This window comes from Mixophyes fleayi, chromosome 8 (genome assembly GCF_038048845.1).
Source record: "Mixophyes fleayi isolate aMixFle1 chromosome 8, aMixFle1.hap1, whole genome shotgun sequence".
NCBI lineage: Eukaryota > Metazoa > Chordata > Amphibia > Anura > Limnodynastidae > Mixophyes > Mixophyes fleayi.
This window is the reverse complement of record NC_134409.1, coordinates 138373702-138397142: the sequence shown is the minus strand read 5'-3', so window position 1 is coordinate 138397142 and position 23441 is coordinate 138373702. Positions and strand designations below refer to the sequence as shown.

At 43.0% G+C, this 23441-nt stretch overlaps 1 protein-coding gene across 2 annotated transcripts in view; it reads right to left on the bottom strand.

Moving 5' to 3' along the window:
• The window catches only part of FBLN2 (fibulin 2), a 52678-nt gene that overhangs the window by 17246 nt on the left and 11991 nt on the right, over positions 1 to 23441 (bottom strand). For both annotated transcript variants that reach the window (XR_012678623.1, XM_075183763.1), the window contains exon 3: positions 11142 to 11247. Coding sequence is in view for 1 of the 2 variants with exons in the window: in XM_075183763.1 (XP_075039864.1) it covers positions 11142 to 11247 (106 nt within the window). In the remaining variant the exon portion in view is untranslated. The remainder of the gene's footprint in view (positions 1 to 11141; positions 11248 to 23441) is intronic.

The window sequence follows — 23441 nt, the reverse complement described above, 5'->3', positions numbered from 1 at the left end:
GGAGGGAGGTACTTATGGAATCCAAAACCTGTGAGATCCGACAATGCAACAATGACGTTTTGCCTCGATTCAGATTCGAGGACGCGCAAAAGTACCGACCCGTCTCACGAGTCTACTCGGATCCACTAAGTTCTGGTGGGTTTGGTTTTCAGAAAACCGAGCCCGAGCATCTCTAGTGTAGACACAGCCATCAGGGGAATCAGTGAGCTTAGTGATACCACTAATGATACACAGATTCCTGATCAAGTTCCCTGATGGGAACACTGTAATGCTGTTTGCATGGGGGGAGATAGGGGACATAAGGATGATCCTATAAGAAGTTGGGCTCCCTGAAAGCAGCAAGTTAATTCTCCTGCCTCATCCTTAGATCAGACTGCACTGTTCTATGTATAACTAAGCCCCTGGTCGTTTGACCTTTTGCGCCGGTCGGAGTTTAGGACCCCCAGAATACCCCAGAGATGGGCAGATGTGACAATCTTTCGGCTATACATTGGTCTCACAACACTTAGGGACCATTCAGATGATTAACTCTCCCGACACAAATATTTCTTTTTTGCTCTATAAAAGTGAATACCACCAACATGGAGATTGTAACCACTGTTAAAATAATATTTGTTAATGAGGCCCCTCACAGCCGTGCGATTTATAACTTGTGGTTTCAACCAAGAAAAACAGACACTTCAGACTTAAATTTGACACTTTTGACCTTCTGGTAACTCCTTTAACTTGTATCATGGCCAAGACGTACCTTTATGGCATCGCCGACCCAGACTTACGGCTCTCTGAGCCTTCAGTAGAAATAAAAATTAATTGAGTGAACATTTAAAGCGTTTTCCTGTGTCCTAGTTCCAGGAAAGGCCTCACGTATAAGACCCGTGTGTTTCTCTAGCTGGGGGAGTGTTGACCTTTTCAATAAACCTTATGAAGAAAAAAATCCTTTACAAATACCCCTATTTATAACTCGGGTTTGATACATTTTTTCCCCCCTTTGTCACTAAAAGTGTTCACAAAAAATCCTGTGTTTTATGTGTTATACTTGGAAAAATCACTAAGAAAGTGTAAGAACGTTTTGGTCGTGGTGTGAAATTAAAGTTCTCCCTCAAGTCTCCGCCAACTTGACATTCACTGTTTTCTTTTTATTATTCCTTACTGTTAACCCCTCGGTAAGTGCATAAGTCTGTATTTAATGTTTTGGATTTTGTTGTATATTGAATAAGCAAATACATCAGTTGGTTATTAAATAAAGACATTGGTCTACAGCAGTGGTCAGGGAACAGGGGTAAATTACCCCAAATGGGGTAAAAATGAAATTCCTGGAGGTAATGCTGCCGATTCACATGCTGTCAGTTGGATTGTAGACCCCTTTAAATGTGAAATTGCTGTTGTACCAGAAGAGCCTCCAGGGTTGGCAGAGGCACTTCTTGAGCTTCGATGCAATAACGAAGCACGTATTGCATTTGAAAACAAAGCAGATCTGTCATATTTTTGGATGTCAACAGTTGCAAAGGCATCAAAATTGCACATGAGGAGGCAGTCAAAAAGTTGCTGCCTTTTGCAACAACCTACCTTCGCGAACAAGGATTTTCCACACTAACGAACATAAATACAAAACAGAGAAATCGATTGGATGGTGAAGACTGTATCCAAATTGCTCTGACATCAAAATTCCCCAATATTGATGCTTTCGTATCAAAAATGAAGCAACATCATTTCTCCAAAACCTGAAGTTTTGAAGTTGAAGCTTTCAAAGAAATTTTGAATAGATTCAATAAAATGTTGAATTCCAATAATTAATAACATATGATTTTCCTTCCTTTCAAATCAAGGGGGTAACGTCGGCGTATCTAAATATATTTGAGGGTAAAAGGTAAAAAAGTTCCCTGACCCCTGGTCTACAGTCATGATATGATCCTTGTAGGCGATTGGCTTAAAAGAATTGTATATTATTGAGCTATTCCCGATGAGTAAGGATAGAGGTCTACAATCAATGTTAGACGCATCGTTCCAGACTTATTAGTATATGTTACAGCCTGTTTGTAGCCGGTGACCAAATGATTTCTATAGGCAATAACTGTAACAGTGACACCTTCAGGTTAAAGGGAGGTACTGCGTGCCATTAAACAATTCATTCCAAGAAGACGCTACGCAAATATATTCACAATCATGCATGGCGATACCTAGCGTTCCAGAGTTACCAGGAACACCTCGGAGAGCACGATTTAAGCCCCACTGCAAAGTGAACACGCCCCTATAACTAATATTGGAATGTTAGGGGCTATGCTGTGTTGTTGCTCATGGGCAGCAAAGGCAGCACAGTGGCTCAGTGGTTAGCACTTCTGCCTTACAGTGCTGGGGTCATGAGTTCAATTCCCGCCCATGGCCTTATCTGTTTGGAGTTTGTATGTTCTCCCCGTGTTTGTGTGGGTTTCCTCCGGGTGCTCCGGTTTCCTCCCATACTCCAAAAACATACTGGTAGGTTAATTGGCTGCTATCAAAAATTGACCCTAGTCTGTCTCTCTGTCTGTGTGTGTGTGTATATTAGGGGATTTAGACTGTAAGCTCCAATGGGGCAGGGACTGATGTGAGTGAGTTCTCTGTACAGCGCTGCAGAATCAGTGGCGCTATATAAATAAACGGTGATGATGATGATGATAACAGCCAATCACATTCTGCCATTTTCATCTTTAGTTTAGAACATACTGTACAAACATCAGAGGTACTTTCTTTATTTGAACCAGGCTTCATAACAATCCCCCAGCCAGGTACTGTTTGCCAAAGGACGCCGTAGAAGCTTATTATATAACCATGGTAACCCAGAATATCAACCTGCAGATGTTATTATCATCAGTTACAAGTCTCCTTCAGCTCCGCAGACATTGGCTCTCAGTTCAGTGAGCGGCTGGGAGAGAACGAGGACTGGGAACGGGGACGGTCCTGACAGACATCCCTGGGACACTAAATACACCGCCGTTACTTAATAAAATGGGATTTATGTTCATTTACATTTCTTTTACTATACATAATCTGTTCTGCTTCCTTGTGAGTCAGTTTCTCTAACTTTCCCCTGTTTGCACAGTATGACGGCTGTCGAAATTTAATAAGTTTACCTCTTTAGACACCTTCAGTTAATGTCTGAAGACTTTGGTGGTCTCCTCTGCAAAATTAAAGTTCATCTTTTAAGAATTTTATAAACAAAGATGAGTGTCAATGTCTCTGATCCACGAAACTATTGCCAAAAGCCAAGTAACAGTGTATAATGATGGCAACGCGCTACGGGGTCTATTTAACAAGCATTTTTCCTGTGGTAAACCCCCGAAAACATAGTGAAATCACTATGTACCATTGAAGCATCGCAGCAGATATCTCAGATATCTGCTGCTTTGCATTTCCTATCGTGCTCAGAACCGCTATGTATTAAAGGCTAACTAGAGAAAATTTTCTCTTTTTTTACATGTTAATGTACTCCATCTGAAGCTGGTGCCATCTGAAGCTGGAGCCATCTGAAGCTGGAGCCATCTGAAGCTGGAGCCATCTGGAGCTGGAGCCATCTGAAGCTGGAGCCATCTGAAGCTGGAGCCATCTGAAGCTGGAGCCATCTGAAGCTGGTGTACATTAACATATCTGAAAACTTTCGCGCTGTCCAGCTCTGCTCTGAAGAGCAGAGCTGGACAGCGCATGTGTGGAGGGATCATGTGATCCCTCCCTGTCACTCATCCTGCAGTTTGCCGTCCAGGATGTTACTCCGCATGCACCAACTATTCAGTCGGCACATGCGCACTAACAAAAACAGAAAAAAAAAAAAAAAGAGAAGATCATCGCAGCCTTGAAAAATGAGAAAAGACTGCGATGATCAGGTGATCACTTCTCAGGGACAGCAGTCTATCGGCACTGCTGTCCCTGAGAAGTTTTTTAATACATAGCCGTTACTTTTCAATCCTTATCAAGGAGATAAGGATTGAAAAGTATCAAGTAAAAAAAATGAAGGGTCATAAATAGACCCCTACATACAGTAACCACTGACGTGCTATAATAATTTCAGCAGACCTCTGCGTATTATCACCCTTACCGTGACACGTTCAATGTTGTTGTTGTTTTTAAATGTGCATCTTTAAAAAACATTAACTCAAAAAGCCCAACAAATAATTTTTTTTTCAAGGAAAGTGCATTTCAGCGTTGAGAGTCAAGGGAGCGATGGCGCAATTTGCAACACTCAGAGTTTACACCACTTTGCGGCAGGTAAGTGCTCTCTGGGAGAAGTGCCTGCTTTCTGCAGAGTCGGGGAGGTCCCCCCCCCCCCACCCGAATTCAGCAGCCTCTGGGGCTTTCCGGGAAAGTGGGCGAAACGCGGAATCTATGAGATGATTAGATTAATACTGTCTACAGACATCTGTAGTTTATATCTTCTTGTACAGATACATAGTGTTACATTCTGTACACGGTCTCTTATAAGATATTAGGAACAGCCCCAAAAACTGAATTATGACCTTTACTTTCCGAACACCTACGGCTCTGACCCTCACATCTGTAATTCTTACCAGAGTTAAGGAATCAGTTCCTATTAATCCCCCTTTATGTGACCTCATACTCCCTGCGGATAGGAACCTCTCACAACTTTATTAATACTGAAGTCTCCCAGCTGTACATCACTCCTACCTGTCACAGCGCCGAAAAGCCGGCCAGCAGCTTCTAAAGGAACGGATAATATGTATAATATAATATGTAGACTCATCAAACAATAACAGGGCCACATCTGCGTTTAATCCCATCAGCCCCTCGACCGGGAGCCGGACCCCACCCCGAGAGAAACACGAATTCCGTTGTTTAACAACAAATATAATGTATGTTGCTATGTTTAATGTGAAACACGAATCTGACAGCATAATGGGCAAAGCATGCAAACGATTATTGTTCCCCATGTGTCACATAATGAAAAAAGTGATGCAGAGACTGAGAAATAGACTTTCAAAGAGTAATGATTCAAGTTATGGGGGTCTAATTATCAATACGCCCCTTTCTCCTGGGATAAAGCTGATTATATTCTTTATTGATGTTTATCGCAGTGATAACGAATTCCTTTGCAGTGAGATAACGCCCGTTTTCGCTGCAATAGGATTTTTCTTTGATTAATCTTGCCCCTTAATTCAACATTTTTTTAAAAAAATGATTACATCCCCCCTTATTGTTATGTAAATATGTTTAACCACTGAAATGATCGTGTAGTTACAGGTCTATTATTAACCCAGAGAGATAGGAGAAGGAGAAGGCAGGAGAGGCAGCTGCCTAAGGTGAAGAAAGGATTGGGGCACTGACTGGTGAATTGAGATACAGGGCCTGATTTGTCTCCAAACGCAACCTGCGCGTGACTTGCATTTACAAAAGGAGCGCGGAACTTGAGCGTTGTTCCGACCGTACAAATACAAGCGGATCTCGATATACGTTTCCAATTGAATTCAGTTGGAAGTGAGCTCTTCCTAAACGTTACTTGCCATATGTAGATAGAATAGACCGCAGTGTATGAACATGCGTATGTGCAATTTAAAGTCCTATCAGAATACAGGCAAAAATAAATTATTTTATAAGACAAATGAACAACTCTTTATACTATAATCAGTAATAAAAATAATATTTCTAACAATAAATACATAAATCAGAGTGTTCTTAATACATACTATACATACAATCCGTTATTATAGTCTATACTACTTGCATACACCTGGTCGGATTCCGCGCATGCGCAGAACTATTTCGCGCAAGATGCGGCACGCAAGCGGAAATGTCCGAAGATAGTCCGGGCCCACAATTTCCATGAAGTTACAAAGCAGCGTGAAGGGAAACACTGAATCCATTTATATGATCTGACTCTCTAATTCCCGGCTGACAGAATAGATCGGTGAAACGAGGGTGAAACAACAATATAAACACATAATCCCCACCAGAGGACGTCACGTGTGTAGGGATTCTGTCATAGTAATGGGATCCTGATAACAAACTAATTTATGGAAAGTTTATACAGCTGGAAGACAAAGATTGTTAATATTGTGCACCACACACAGTCAGCTGTTTATTAGTTTATATTCTTTTCTTTATTGTTCTTAGCTAATAGAAAATCCCATCTCTCCTACTTGCTAAAGTGGCCGCAGTTAGCTAATACCCCCACGTGTGTGTAATATGCTCCCCAAGTAGGTGAGGGGGTGGAAGGTTAGGGGAGGGGGCAGGGCCGGATTAAGGGAATGGAGGCCCCTGGGCTAAGGGCGCCTCCATTCCCCCGTGAGGCCCCCAATGTGAGCCACCCGCCGCTGGGGGCGCCCCCGCCCCCGGACCAATCAATAATGCTGCTGAAAACTTTGAAGGGCCCCCTGGATGCCCGAGGCCCCTGGGCTATAGCCTAGTTAGACCTCGGGTTAATCCGGCCCTGGGAGGGGGTGGGAGGTTAGGGAAGGATAAAGGGGAAGGGGGTTAGGTAAATCAGGTGTGTGATATAGGGGGAGCTGGTTCGGAGGGAGCCAATGGAAGAGGGAAGGGAGTAGTAGTAGAGATGGCCAGAGGGTATTAGAGAGGATTCAATTAAGGGAATTCAGAAGTGTAGAGTAGAATTGTTTTTCAGAATTCCCACCCACAGATGTGTTATATGTTGTATTGTATGTTAACACGTGTGTGTTATTTGCAGACGAGACGTAGCAAGGTGGAGAAGCACCACTCTTATAGGGGGTCTTATAAGAAGCCAGGGGAAAGAGGGGTGGGACCCCTGGACAAGGACGAAAATATATTTAGTTGTGTCTCCTGCTGGATCGCTATCTCGCCTTTTGATTTTTAAAGAGGAAAATAACAGATGTTAGTATTTAATTCCATTTCACTTAATTATATGGTACGTACTGTGACTTAGCATCTACTACTAGCACTGTCACGTCGCATCGCTGCGCTTACCCGACATAAACCTGGTCCACGTGTTAGTATTTAGGAGCTGGACGTGTGTGAATGTGTTGAACCGAACATTTGCGCGTAATTGCACTTTTTCAAATGTGCGTCTTCTGCCACTGGTGTTTGAATCGCAAATGCCGCCATCATCTAATTGTTCTGTCAGAAACATAAAAATCTGATCAGATTGTCACATCACGCCCAGCAATTGTGGACGCTGACACGCAGACTTCTTGTGGTTTAATGCGACCGACGTCGGCACCCAGGCGGAAATAAAACCGCACCAGGGTCCTTTAGACAAACTTTGCTTTGAATAAAACATTTGTATTCAATAAAAATAGAAGGGGAGATCCAGATTTCGCTTGATTATAAAATGAGCACTTTTGTGCTTTTAAAATTTGCCAAGTGGAGATTGCCGTGAATTTCTGCGGCATTTCACTTCGAGCTGAAATACGCTACAACGTAGCATCTCACTTTTCCGGTTGCAGACTCACAACAATGATAACGGAACTGAATACTGTCTAGGGGCTAGATTTACTAAGCTGCGGGTTTGAAAAAGTGGGGATGTTGCCTATAGGAACCAATCAGATTCTAGCTATCATTTTGTAGAAGGTACTAAATAAATGAAAGCTTAAATCTGATTGGTTGCTATAGGCAACATCCCCACTTTTTCAAACCCGCAGCTTAGTAAATCTAGCCCTAGGTGTGAATACCACATTTATATATATCGTATAGTTGATCAAACTGTTTCATAACATTATGGCCGTACAGCCACAGACTACATCCATTTTAAAATGAGCCTGGTTTATTATTATATTCCCTGTGATGTTTCTGTGAGACATTCCGCAGCTGTTTCTGTGTTGTGTGTCCCAGACTATACACAAGAGACCTCACTGTGCATTCTTAGACGCTGGGAAAGTAACAGCGCAGTTTATATTCCGGTGTGAAGCGACTGGACCATCACATTGTAGAGCGAAGGAACTCTTGTAAACAGTTATAGGTTCTGCTTTGAATTTTTTATTTAATCCGAGACGTTTCTCAGTTTTATGTGCAAAAATATCTGCAAAACAAAGTCAGATAGTAAAGTTTATGATCATTTCAAAGTAGTTCCAACTTCCTTCTAATGGTGTAATTTGCACAGTTGTCAGTCTGTGTTTTCTGCGCTGTAGTATAAAGTCTTTGAATCTGGCAGTGACTTTATCGTTTAGGTAATAATAATAAGCCATCAACGTCAATTCAATTTAGTGGAACGTTGATTAAATCCACCCTTTTTAATAATTACATTTGCAAAATAGTTAGCAAAAATAACCCCTTTCCGATGTTGTCATTGGTTAGATACACTTTCTGGACCCCCACCTGACCTCTTTGCATTTGAACCGAGTAGTGATCATTTGTTCAAACCCCGTGACTCCAGGGAATGATCTCTGTTGCATGATTGGTTCATGCTAATGTGTATTAGATAGCGTGTGATTTTATATCTGCTCAATTATTGTATTATGTGACATGACTATAAATAAATCATATCTCCCAACATTTGGGTAGGCGGTCTCAGGATAGGGGGTGTCGCTTGGTAAAAATGGGGAGTGGCTACCCATTTTCTCCTCTCCTCCAAAACCTGCAATCCAGAGCAGGCGATATCTCCCTAATTTCCCACTAATTGGGACAAAGCTCTCCCGATCGGAGTGGTGGAACAGACCCCTCAAATCGGGACTGTCCCGCCTACATCGGGGCTGTTGGGCGATATGAATAAGTGTATACAGCAATACTGGGCCCACTGATTTGGGGTTGAATGTGAAGATGCCCCAATTGCGTAATAATAATGACAAGTCTACGTAGTGCATTTCCATGTCTGTATTGTGCGTAACAGGAAACGAAAGATACGCACAACCTTATATCCCAGGTAGATGTGTTCAGAGCAAAGATGCCTCAATCTTCATCATCGACGCCAAAGCGCCAAAAACTACTTTAATTTAGAAGAGCGTCGGCGCATTAGAGCTTTGGTCGCTGCAGAATATATGGCGGTTTCACACTGAAGAGCGCTGTGCGCTGCCTGATTCACAACTGTGGTTACGCAGATTCAGCTGACATCTTATTTTAAGCACTGGGGACCGTGGGAGAACATTGTACTATCACGCAGGCTGCCATTTTTATTGGCGACAGAGGTAGACTAAACAGCGGAGCCAATTAAGAAGAGGAAGACACAACGACAAGACAAATCCTACCAGAACTTTCTTAACTAGTAAAAACAGGGGTGGGGGGGTCTCTCACCAGGTACATAAAATTACTCACCACCCCCCTTAAATAATTACCCCTCACAGTACCAAAAGTATTATATACTGACATACTGGAGCCTGTATATAATAACTGCTTCCCAGCAATCAGTATTATATTATAATGAAACAAGCGTTCCACCCCCACAACCATCAATCCTGGCCATAATTCTGTATTGTGAGTTCATACATGTTACAGCAGATGACATCAATTATGTTGTGTCGTCATGTTCTGATTTACAAACCGCAGGAAACTCTGTGACAAGCGCGGAGAGTGGGAGATAAATCGCACATGTGGCAGCGTGCGGGGACTGAATACACTATATAATATTACACTATATAATATTACACTATATAATAATACACTATATAATATTACACTATATAATAATACACTATATAATATTACACTATGTAATATTACACTATATAATATTACACTACATATTATTACACTATATAATATTATACTATGACCTCCAAGCAGATTACAGAGTCACGGATGAGTCGTTTTTCCTCTGTACAACAATTATGGACTAAAATCAGAAATCCCCTGATTGTCCCTATATAAAAGATCTCTAATTAAGTAACAAACATTCACGTATATACATTTATGTATTTCCATACTGTCACACTGAGTATGAGATCTGTAGGAATGAATTTTCCTTTGTACGTCTCCCTTTCTTCTTCCAATACGGTTACGTACACACATGTGGATATATGCAAAATAGTACAACTCATATAAAACATACGCTTAGAACATGGTAGCCCCATGTGTACTCAGTAATAAATAAATACATTTTACCAGCTAACAGGATGAATTTTAAGCCTTCTATAACACGCGTTTCACACGATCATTACTTCAGATTGAAATGTTTAACAAAACTGATACTTATAAGGCTACATACAGACCAAGGTGTTTTTTTTTTACCTTATGCGTCCATTTTTCACCCCTGTACCTGGTGCTTTTTATAGAGAACTCCTTAAAGGTATTTAGGAGACTTTCTGTTTTAGACCATCATACAGAAGCATTTTAGGAGCTATCCCAAGCGTCAAATCACCTCTAAAGTTGTGTACACACCCCACACTTCAGATGCAGTTTCTGTAACGATTTCACCAACGACTGAAAGTCCCGATGAGCCGATCCATGTGTACACACCCCACACTTCAGATGCAGTTTCTGTAATGATTTCACCAACGAGCCGATCCATGTGTACACACTTACACGATTTACCGTCAGATCTGTGATCTTCATCTCTCATAACTATCTGCTGAAACGATCGTGACTCTCAACACTGTACAGATATCTGCCTACACTGCTGGTGGTGAGTGCCTACACACTGCCACATTTGCCCGACATCGTTCCATCGCTGATCTTGAGTTTTAGGAAGTTTAGAAAACCAAATCAGAAGATGTAATGTGTTTTTTATGATAAACCATGATTGGGGCAGCGTACAAACTCTTGCAACATCTAAACAAACGGTCGTTTATTGAGTGATCTGCATGATAATGGCCTAGTTGTGAACCCAGCTTTACACTCTCAAAAACAAAAACCCCCCAAAATTTGCCTAAATGTCATGATACTTGTAAGGAGTTAAAAGCCCAGTTTTAGTTTTCATATATAACGAGTTTATCAGTCATGTAGAACATCAACAACACAAGACTCTTATCGGCTTTCATGTAATAAGATAAACATAAATGTTTTAATGCATTTTTCCAGCATGATGTTACTGACGTGTGACATATGAATGTAATCTGGTCTTATAGTCTCGCTGTGGCCGCCCTTATAATGATCCTGACTATAGGAGATAGAAGATTGATCTGGTAACCCCCTGACATATAACGTCACAGTATGTTTCATGGGGGTTAGTTGGAGCTGGGTTTTATCTCTCAGTAAATCACCGTTATTTGGATTTAAGGAGACAGAGACAGAGGTAAGACAGTGATACCACGTACCGACAGTCGTTGTTTGCACTGAAGGGCATATTCTCACATTCTCCGTGGTCTATAGACCACTGCTGTCCGGCCGCACAGCAGGTCTCCAGCAGATCCTTCGCTGACCCTGAACACAAAAAGAACAACAAATTAATAAATGAACAATAATACGTTTCTATCACAGGACTGTGTATATACAGATTCGTTCACACTGTAAAAAAATAATACACAGAAAGCGTTTATCATATATACTTGTGTGAAGTAAAAGTTGCTCTTGACCTTCAGATGACTTTGATGTGAACTTGTCCTTCAATAAATAAATTACTTTATCGTTCTGTGCCTTTCAGCAAGGTTTATACAGTGTAGGCAGGGTCGTTTATATCTGCTACCCTTGGTTATGGCACAGAGCTGCTCTGTGGGTACAACTGAATCCAATGTAGAGGATTATAAAGAAATACACTTAGTAGAAATTGTAAGAGGCCGTGTGCAAGTTATCGGAAGGTTGAAATGCCCTTTAAACAGAGATAATAAGTTACCTCTCAGAAGACTCGATATTAGAGATGGTGCAAATTACAGAGTCATGGTTAATGTCTGTGCTGCCGTGGGTAACCAGGACATGACTTATAAAAGGCAACTCATCAACATTATCAAACAAAAATAAGTTTATAAATAAAGTATAGACAGTTTAAACAATGCTCTTTTTTATAACACATAATCCTGGTCCTCCAACTCTCCTCCATCTTTGTTAGTCCTCCACGCCCCCCTCTCACTGGGTACGGCAGCGAGTCTACTGGGCAACCGGGCAACGCCATGTCTGATAGGACGGTCTTCAGCAGAGGGCTGGCAAATTTTAGCCTGGGGGGCAGACTTGACTCGACAGCCTATTAGGAATATTTTAAGGGAAAAGAAATACAGGTAGCCCCAGGACCCAGCCCAAAGTAGCCCACTATGAAACCACTATGAGACCGGCCCGGGGGGCAGATGCCCCCCCCCCTGCCCTACAGCCCCCCAGGCCAGTCTGCCCCTGACGGGCTCCAACATACGGTGTTGTAATTATAGATAAAGGTATTAATAAATATAGATATTTGTAGATATAGGTATTTATAGCTATTGGTATTTGTAGATAGTTAAATAAAATCAATTAATACAAAAATGTAATGTCCGCTCACCATTATGATTCATTTAAGCCATAAATGCAGCTAAACTCAACATTATTTCAGGTAAAAGTTTTGCATAATGAATGGGGATAAAGCGGTCAGAGGTTGGACTTTTTCCGCACTCTTCGCAAACCGACACTAGGGTAGAGAGCCGGTGACAGCGCGTTTTGTGGAAGCGTCCGGTGAACTTGGTAAATGACGCCCATGAAGGTTGGGTGCAATTCTCTCAGTTCATATTTGCTTCACCTTTTCTTCCACTTTATGCTTTGTTTTGTAACTTTTTCCAGCCAGTTTCTTTCTTTCGTTCTTTCTCCACTTGTCGAATTGAAACTGCTGGATCCCGTTCCTGCTCGTTCTTATAATCTTATAACCTGGAGGGGGTAATTCAGTCTCCAGCTGTGGGTTCTTTCTGCTATTGTTTATATAGAACTGTAAAAAATAAAAAATGTTCCCTATTGAGGGATAATTTAGCTGGAGGACAATAAGGTAATTTTATGGAAGTCAGAAAACATATGCGTGAAGCCGAGGGAGCGGAGCCCCAAACTGACCAAATTACCGGGGTATGTAAATAAAAAAAAATTGAATTATAGAAATAAGTTTGAGCCAATGTAAACGTAGTGATGAGGTCAAAACATCCAAGTTACTACAGAGGTCTAATAGGAAAATTAAAATAGAAAAGTGGAAGTATTACCCATAACAACCAATCAGATTCCAGCTATCATTTATTTCATACATTCTAGAATATGAACTTCTCAGAGTGACGCTCTGTATATTATATCAACAGTGAGGTGAAGTGGTACTATATGAAGAGACTATATGAAGATATTATAAGAAGATATTATAAGAAGATACTCTATGAAGACATTATAGGAAGATACTATATGAAGACACAATACGAAGACCCAATATGAAGACACTATAGGAAGATACTATATGAAGATTCTATACGAAGACACAATACGAAGACCCAATATGAAGACACTATAGGAAGATACTATATAAAGATTCTATACGAAGACACAATACGAAGACCCAATATGAAGACACTATAGGAAGATACTATATGAAGATTCTATACGAAGACACAATACGAAGACCCAATATGAAGACACTATACGAAGACACAATATGAAGATACTATTTGAAGACACAATACGAATACACACTGGGGTCATGAGTTCAATTCCCGACCATGGCCTTATCTGTGTGGAGTTTGTATGTTCTCCCCGTGTTTGCGTGGCTTTCCTCCGGGTGCTCCGGTTTCCTCCCACACTCCAAAAACATACTAGTAGGTTAATTGGCTGCTATCAAATTGACCCTAGTCTGTGTGTGTGTGTGTGTGTGTATGTGTTAGGGAATTTAGCCTGTAAGCCCCAATGGGGAAGGGACTGATGTGAGTGAGTTCTCTGTACAGCGCTGTGGAATCAGTGCCGCTATATATATATATAGCTGATGATGAAGATACAATATGAAGACACAATCACCATTTACTGTATATACTCTCAGCTCTGTTAGCTGAAATTATTACAGCAGTAAAAGAAATCCATTAAAAAAAAAAATATTTGTCTTTGGTCATTATTGGGAAAATTAATGGGATTATTAACAACACCTAAAAAAGTTTTAGTACCGATTATAACCATAATTGCCTATTCTCTCTGAATGTCCAGGAGACTCCAGAATTAAGGGGAGACCTCCTGGAATCTCTCCCACAAGGGCGCGCTCCTTCCTACGCTCCGTACAGTCGCCTCCTTCGCACTGCGCCATCATCGTACTGAGCATAGCGCAGAGTCACTGGCGGTCAGAATGGTGCTAAAGTTTATGATATAAAATACTCAGAATTAATGTGATTTACTGTAATAACATTGAAAATAGTCTCTTGTACGACTTCGCTGGATCCACTGCAAACTGTTTAATATGTAAACCTGGCACCAACGTCACATCTAGCTGTGCCAAGATAGGCACTTAAACTGAGTAATAAGACCTACAAGTTGGGAAAGAATGAGTCACATGTTGAGTGCAGGAGAGTCAGTCTGGGATTCCTATTAGAAGAAGGAATTGGCTGTGATTGGTAGTGTGATGTAAGTTAGAGCCAGGTATTCGGTCACCCCCCTCACTGGGTACAGAGGTAGTTATGGTAATTAGTGGGATTCTCTTTCACTTGTGTTTCATAGAAATAACCTGAAAATATCTCTGGAGGAAACTGGATACAAAACTCTACTTAACTCACGAGTGAAGTGTTCACGGTGATCTTAGTAACAGAATCCAAAATACAACCCACCAGCTTCAAATTAGGAACCAAAGGCACCTACAGCTATAAATCTCATCCACTTTATAGATTGTATAAATGTCCCCCATTGTCCCCCAACGCAGATAATCGCTGCGCTGGGCCAAACGTCTGCAGAAATGTTTCCATTGATTCTGGACCGTGACACAACGGGAACATGAATAGTGAGGACAATAAGTGTAAGAAAGTATCACATCTGTTACTCTGTAGTTATCTGCCAATGTTAGACCCAAGTGGTCACAAATCACTGTGTATGATTGTGTGTATATGTATGTATGTGTGTATGTGTCTGTGTATATGTGTGTCTGTGTGTGTATGTGTGTGTGTGTATGTATGTGTGTGTGTATATGTGTCTGTATGTGTGTGTGTGTATCTGTGTGTGTGTATATGTGTCTGTATGTGTGTGTGTGTGTATCTGTGTGTGTGTATATATATGTGTGAATCTGTGTGTGTTTATATGTGTGTATGTGTATGTATGTGTGTGTGTGTGTATCTGTGTGTATGTGTGTGTGTATGTGTATGTGTGTATGTATGTATGTATGTATGTATGTATGTATGTATGTGTGTGTGTATATGTGTCTGTATGTGTGTGTGTGTATCAGTGTGTGTATATATGTGTGTGTGTGTGTGTGTGTGTGTGTGTGTGTGTGTGTGTGTGTGTATGTGTATGTGTGCATGTGTGTATGTGTCTGTGTATCTGTGTGTCTGTGATATATATGGAACAATCCTATGACACAATACCCCACTCATCAGCATTAAGTCAGTGTACAGTTTGTGCCACATTATCTCCGCCCTATCGCGGACACCGGCAGCATCATGTGACTGTGGACCGTGGGCCTGATTCATTAGGACACACATTATGAGCGCAATGTGCGCTCCGTATTCTGCGCACGTATCCATCAGTTGCCTGAATTAATCACGGAGCGGATCTCTAGATACGAGAACTGATGAATACAGCTGTAGGTCTGCTGTGCTCTGCTACACAAGACGCTGCACGATACGTCCAATCCCTATGTGGATTATACATTCTCAAAAGAACGCACAGGTAAATAAAATAATTATAGAATCAATGTCACCTGGTAGTAATAATAAAGACATTAATGATAAAACAGTGGGGAAAAAGTGTTTTTGCTTTGTGTTTTGTTTTTTCCCCCATGAAACACATTTATTAGAACGTTGTTAATATCTACTGAACGTACAAATACATTATATTACAGTTGCTCGTGATTGCAGACTCATGTTACAGCATGTGTACGAGGCTGTCACCATTACTGATCGGGACTTAGACTACCCCCAGAGCTGGTGCAAGAAATATGGACGAAAAACGATTTACTTCCACGGTCGTAGAGCTTGATACAGCCCTGGCTGCGTGCACTCCAGTTTGGCACACCCCTATTGTACATTGAGTAGGCAATCCGCCCTCTCTCCACCCACTTCACGCCCCGAAGTCGGAAGCTGTAGTAAGCACTCCTTGCGCTCACTATCGCACAAACATTTCAACTTTACTCATATGAAACATTTACAGATCGGCCTGTAAACAACAATTGGTGCATTTTAATGTTAAAATAACTGGTATTATGTTTAGCGGTATGTACAGACAGAAGCTGAGGCAGAGATGGCTGCAACTAGCAGGCGCAAACTGCGTTCACTAACAAACATGCATTTCTGGGCAAATGCAAAGCTGCAGCTATTGCATGATCCACGCAGGTCTGCACCAGTAGCATATGTGCCCATTTTACGCCAGGTATGCGTCACATACACTTACGCCCATGTCTATAACTATTTCCTTTGTTTGCAAAATACGTATTTGCAATTACCATGAAAACACTTATACTAAAGCCTAATATATGCACGTGCACGGGAGAAAGCACCTATCAGCGTTAGCGTTCACAAACAGCCAATCACAGGACAACAAATGCAGACATAACACGGGACCTGTGCAAGGTTTGTTCAATATATTTACACAATAACCCCCCGTACAAAACAGTAATCATGAAGCCTTTGGCCGGGTGGAAGGGATTGGAGCATTAGATGAATTGGATGGAACTGGATCTGTCAGAAGAACTGACTCACTGTTGTGTTGGCCACTAAGACATTTCCTTGGTGCGCATGCCATCGCACGTACCTTACACTAGTGTCTGAGCAAATGAATAATGATTAACGGATGGAAGTCATTATCTGTGTCATTATTTGGCCATTTCCACTGAACTGTTTGGAACATTCTTCAAGGATTTGTTTTGTTATCCAGCTATGAGAATGACTTGGTGTTGGCACATTGTATTGTCACATGGAAGAAGTTTTTTGCCTCGCTCGTAGCTATATCACAAGCTATATGATTGTTGCTATTGGTGTCTATATCCCACTCGTTTTAATCTTTAGATAGCTATAGAAAGATAGAAACATAGAATTTGATGGCAGATTAGAACCGCTTGGCCCATCTAGTCTGCCCAAATGTTCCATTATCCTATGATAAACTCAAACCCTATTTGATCCTTTATTCTTTATAAGGATATCCTTATGTCTATCCCAAGCATGTTTAAATTGCTTTACTGTATTATCCTCTACCACCTCTGATGGAGGCTATTCCACTTATCCACTACCCTTTCTGTGAAGTAGTTTTTTCTCACATTTCCTCTGAACCTACTTCCCACCAGTGTCAGTGCATGTCCTCGTGTTCTAATACTTCTCTTCCCCCCAGTGTCAGTGCATGTCCTCGTGTTCTAATACTTCTCTTCCCCCCAGTGTCAGTGCATGTCCTCGTGTTCTAATACTTCTCTTCCCCCCAGTGTCAGTACATGTCCTCGTGTTCTAATACTTCTCTTCCCCCCAGTGTCAGTGCATGTCCTCGTGTTCTAATACTTCTCTTCCCCCCAGTGTCAGTACATGTCCTTGTGTTCTAATACTTCTCTTCCCCCCAGTGTCAGTACATGTCCTCGTGTTCTAATACTTCTCTTCCCCCCAGTGTCAGTGCATGTCCTCGTGTTCTAATACTTCTCTTCCCCCCAGTGTCAGTACATGTCCTTGTGTTCTAATACTTCTCTTCCCCCCAGTGTCAGTACATGTCCTCGTGTTCTAATACTTCTCTTCCCCCCAGTGTCAGTACATGTCCTCGTGTTCTAATACTTCTCTTCCCCCCAGTGTCAGTACATGTCCTCGTGTTCTAATACTTCTCTTCCCCCCAGTGTCAGTACATGTCCTCGTGTTCTAATACTTCTCTTCCCCCCAGTGTCAGTACATGTCCTTGTGTTCTAATACTTCTCTTCCCCCCCAGTGTCAGTACATGTCCTCGTGTTCTAATACTTCTCTTCCCCCCAGTGTCAGTACATGTCCTTGTGTCCTAATACTTCTCTTCCCTTCAGTGTCAGTACATGTCCTTGTGTTCTAATACTTCTCTTCCCCCCCAGTGTCAGTACATGTCCTTGTGTTCTAATACTTCTCTTCCCCCCAGTGTCAGTACATGTCCTCGTGTTCTAATACTTATCTTCCCCCCCAGTGTCAGTACATGTCCTCGTGTTCTAATACTTCTCTTCCCTTCAGTGTCAGTACATGTCCTTGTGTCCTAATACTTCTCTTCCCTTCAGTGTCAGTACATGTCCTCGTGTTCTAATACTTCTCTTCCCCCCAGTGTCAGTACATGTCCTCGTGTCCTAATACTACTCTTCCCTTCAGTGTCAGTACATGTCCTTGTGTTCTAATACTTCTCTTCCCCCCCAGTGTCAGTACATGTCCTCGTGTTCTAATACTTCTCTTCCCTTCAGTGTCAGTACATGTCCTTGTGTCCTAATACTTCTCTTCCCTTCAGTGTCAGTACATGTCCTCGTGTTCTAATACTTCTCTTCCCCCCAGTGTCAGTACATGTCCTCGTGTCCTAATACTACTCTTCCCTTCAGTGTCAGTACATGTCCTTGTGTTCTAATACTTCTCTTCCCCCCCAGTGTCAGTACATGTCCTCGTGTTCTAATACTTCTCTTCCCCCCCCAGTGTCAGTACATGTCCTTGTGTTCTAATACTTCTCTTCCCCCCCAGTGTCAGTACATGTCCTCGTGTTCTAATACTTCTCTTCCCCCCAGTGTCAGTACATGTCCTCGTGTTCTAATACTTCTCTTCCCCCCCCCAGTGTCAGTGCATGTCCTCGTGTACTAATACTTCTCTCCCCCCCCAGTGTCAGTACATGTCCTCGTGTCCTAATACTTCTCTTCCCTTCAGTGTCAGTACATGTCCTTGTGTTCTAATACTTCTCTTCCCCCCAGTGTCAGTACATGTCCTCGTGTTCTAATACTTCTCTTCCCCCCAGTGTCAGTACATGTCCTCGTGTCCTAATACTTCTCTTCCCCCCCAGTGTCAGTACATGTCCTCGTGTCCTAATACTTCTCTTCCCCCCCAGTGTCAGTACATGTCCTTGTGTTCTAATACTTCTCTTCCCCCCCCAGTGTCAGTACATGTCCTCGTGTTCTAATACTTCTCTTCCCCCCCAGTGTCAGTGCATGTCCTCGTGTTCTAATACTTCTCTTCCCCCAGTGTCAGTACATGTCCTTGTGTCCTAATACTTCTCTTCCCCCCAGTGTCAGTACATGTCCTCGTTGTCACTCACCGGACTGTGAGTGCTTCTTCCCGGACTATTAGGAACCGTGGACGTCCTCTATCCTGAGGGACTGCGCATGCGCAGCCCTTTCCAAACCTTCAGTGTATGTTCCTTTAACTTAATTGGCAGATCAGGCAACCTCCCTATATTAAGCACCTGTGGTCAACACCACGTTGCCTGATCTTGGAGTCTCATTCCCCATGAGTCTCTGAAGGTGTTCCTGTGTTTCCTCGTTTATTCAGCCCAGCTGATTCCTGTGGTTTCCAAACCACTTCTACCTCTGTGGTTTCCAAACCACTTCTACTACTGTGGTTCCCATACCACTTCTACCATCTACTGTATCATCGTGACTGTGAGCTGATTCCTATCCGCTGCCTCCGTGCACTACAGTCTTCAAACCACTTCTCCTACTGTGGTTCCCATACCACTTCTACCATCTACTGTATCATCGTGACTGTGAGCTGATTCCTATCCGCTGCCTCCGTGCACTACAGTCTTCTAACCACTTCTACTCTACCATTTATTATTGGGACTGTTAGCTGATGCCTATCCGCTGCCTCCGTGCACTACAGTCTTCAACCTGCAACTCGTCTGTGTTTCATCATCGTGACTGCTAGCTGATTCCTATCCGCTGCCTCCGTGCACTACAGTCTTCAACCTGCAACTCGTCTGTGTTTCATCATCGTGACTGCTAGCTGATTCCTATCCGCTGCCTCCGTGCACTACAGTCTTCAACCTGCAACCCGTCTGTGTTTCATCGTGACTGTTTGGCTGATTCCTATCCGCTGCCTCTGTGCGCTTCAGTCTTCAGTCCTTGTCAACGCTCCCGTGTTTCCTTGAGTCTGCCTCCACTATTGCTACCCGCTATTCTCCGTGATCAACAGTGCCTGTTCAACTCTGCTCTCCCGTGTCCCATCGTTACTGCACCTGCTGGTTGCTATTGGCTACCTCCGTGTTCCCGCAGAGACCCGCTGCTGCTACTCCTCAGCACTACTCATCCATCTACTGCTGATCCGCTCTCCACGCTTTCCTGTGTTCCCTGCTGGTCTACCTACCCGTGCGCTGCACCTACTAGACCACCGCTTCACCCATCCAGGGACTTCGCATCCTGCCGGCCTCCTGCCGTTCAGGTATCTCTGCACTCCTGTCTGACTGCCTCCTGAACCACGGTATGCATACTTCTCATTGACTGTGCTGTGTATTGCATACCTTGCTGGACTGTGTTGGTTCTCCTCTGGAGTGTGCTATCCGCTGAGTCTATTGCCATCATTGACTGTGTTATCTTATGCTGGACTACTTCAAGAGACTTTCTATATTGGCAGTATTGTTCAGTCATCTATACATTTATATTGTGCATATCACTGTGGTTCAAAGTCAAGGTGCCCGTGTATATCTTGTGTTGCAGTCTCTCCCCGTGCACCTCCTCACATATATATTCAGTGGTACAACTTGCTGAAGGCAGACCACTGATCCCTGTTTCCTGTATCACCTGTTCCAGTATCCTCTCACATAGCAGTGGTACAACTTGCTATCGCAGACCACTGACTACCCGGATACCTCCACTTGGATTCCACTCCTTCACTCAGACAGCGGTACAACTTGCTATCTGCAGACCGCTGACTCTCATCACCCCCTCGTTTCTGTTGGACATTCCTCCTCACTATAGCAGTGGTACAACTTGCTACCGCAGACCACTGACTACCTTCACGTGTCCTTTGTCCATACAGTTCCTCGTGTATTACTACCTCCATATTGCCAGTGCTGCTAGTCATAGACTTTCCTGAGCATCTCATCACCTGCTATTTCCTGTTCCGTGATCACCCTGCTACCAGAGTACCATATTACCACCTATACTGCTCTGGTAAGCCTATCACCTGGTGATCCCTGGGTAAAGACTCCTAGTGCCCGTGACAGTAAGATCAGGCCATGACAGACCCAGATACGGAACCTACCGCTAAAGAGATGCTGCAGCATCTGGTCAGCCGTGTGGAGCAACAGGATGCTCGCCAACAGCTGTTACTTCAATGTTACCAATCGTTAACCTCCCAAGGAACATCTGGACAGACTGTTACAGCTAGTATTGAAGCTCCTGTGCTTTCCTCCGTTTCCCCAGTGCCATCCCAGGTGTCTACAGCTCCTACGCTTCACCTGCCTACTCCGTCAAAATATGACGGGGACCCCAAAACTTGTAGAGGTTTCCTTAACCAATGTTCAGTCCATTTTGAACTCCAACCTCAAAATTTTTCTACCCATCGTTCCAGAGTGGCCTATCTTATCTCATTGTTTTCTGGACAAGCCCTGGCTTGGGCCTCCCCTCTGTGGGAAAGAAACGATCCAATTCTACAAGATAGTGCCAAATTCATTTCCACGTTCCGAAGTGTGTTCGATGAACCAGGTCGTGTGACCTCCGCTGCTTCCAGCATTCTTCGTTTGCGACAAGGCTCCCATACAGTAGGACAGTATGTCATTCAATTTAGGATCTTAGCCTCTGAACTTCAGTGGAACACTGAAGCATTAGTTGCCGCCTTCTGGCAGGGGCTCTCCGATAAAATTAAAGATGCACTGACTACCCAAGAGCTTCCTTCGTCACTAGAAGATTTGATCTCTCTTTGCCATCGTGTAGACATGAGATTTCGTGAAAGAGAATCTGAGAAAACAACTTCTGCTAAAGCACCTCTTCGTTTAAACCCTCAATTTCGTCCAGTTTCACCTTCTGTGATTCCCATGGAGATAGGACGTTCCAAATTATCTTTAGAAGAGAGGAAACGAAGAGTAAAGAATAGACTCTGTATCTATTGTGCTGATTCCACACATATGCTCAGTTCTTGCCCTAAGAAATCGGGAAATGCCAGGCCCTAACTAGTTCTGGAGAGGTGAAGTTAGGGTCCCTGGAGTCCTCTCCATTGTCTATGAAATCTAAAGTCTGCGCTTTCGATGTTACGATTTCCTTTGCTACCAAATCCTTTGAGTCACAGGCATTGATTGATTCCGGAGCAGCAGGAAATTTCATTTCTAAATCACTAGTGAATCAATGGTCCCTACCAGTGATCACTTTAAAAACACCCATTACTGTGACGGCTATAGATGGATCACGTCTCATCAATGGTCTCATCACCCAGAGTACGTCTCCAGTAACCCTTCAGATTGGTGTACTACACCATGAAGAAATTTCGTTTTTAATTCTTCCTGTTACGACAAGTCCGATTGTCTTAGGCCTTCCATGGCTTCAATGTCACTCTCCCCAGATTGACTGGCGCACCCCTCAAGTTACGTCTTGGGGGCCTGAATGTCACCATCGTTGTCTCTCTCAAGTTATTCCTCTTAAAGTACAGCAATCTTCCATCTCATCTTCCTCCCCGGGACTCCCTCCTCAGTATGCTTCATTTGCCGATGTGTTTGATAAAGCTCAGTCTGAACGTCTTCCTCCTCATCGTTCTTGGGATTGTCCGATCGACCTTCTACCTGGCAAGACTCCTCCCAGGGGTCGGGTCTATCCTCTCTCGTTACCTGAAACTCAAGCCACATCTGAGTACATACAGGAGAATCTCCAGCGTGGGTTCATTCGACCTTCCACCTCTCCCGCTGGAGCTGGGTTCTTCTTCGTCAAAAAGAAGGATGGATCATTACGCCCTTGTATAGATTTTCGTGGACTCAACGCCATTACTATCAAGAATCGGTATCCCATTCCGCTGATCACTGAGCTATTTGATCGCATCAAGGGAGCTCGGATATTTACTAAGTTGGATCTTCGTGGTGCCTACAATTTAATTAGAATCCGTTCCGGTGACGAATGGAAGACCGCGTTTAACACCAGAGATGGGCATTACGAATATTTAGTAATGCCCTTCGGGCTGTGTAATGCCCCCGCGGTTTTCCAGGGTTTCATCAATGAGATCTTTCGGGACTTATTATATGTATGTGTCGTTGTCTACCTGGACGACATATTGATCTTCTCACAGGACCTGCCTTCTCATCACCAACATGTGGCAGAGGTCCTCTCCAGACTACGGAAAAACTCGTTGTTCTGTAAATTGGAAAAATGTTCATTCGAGTTACCCCAGATTCCATTCTTGGGGTATATAGTTTCCGGAGTTGGCCTGAAGATGGATCCAGACAAAGTAAATGCTGTACTACATTGGCCTCAGCCAACTACTCTTCGTGCCATCCAGCGTTTTTTAGGTTTTGCCAATTACTATAGACGCTTCATTCAAGACTTCTCATCCATTGCATCTCCCATTGTGGCCTTAACTCGGAAAGGGGCTAATACTAAGCAATGGTCATCTGAGGCTCTCCAAGCC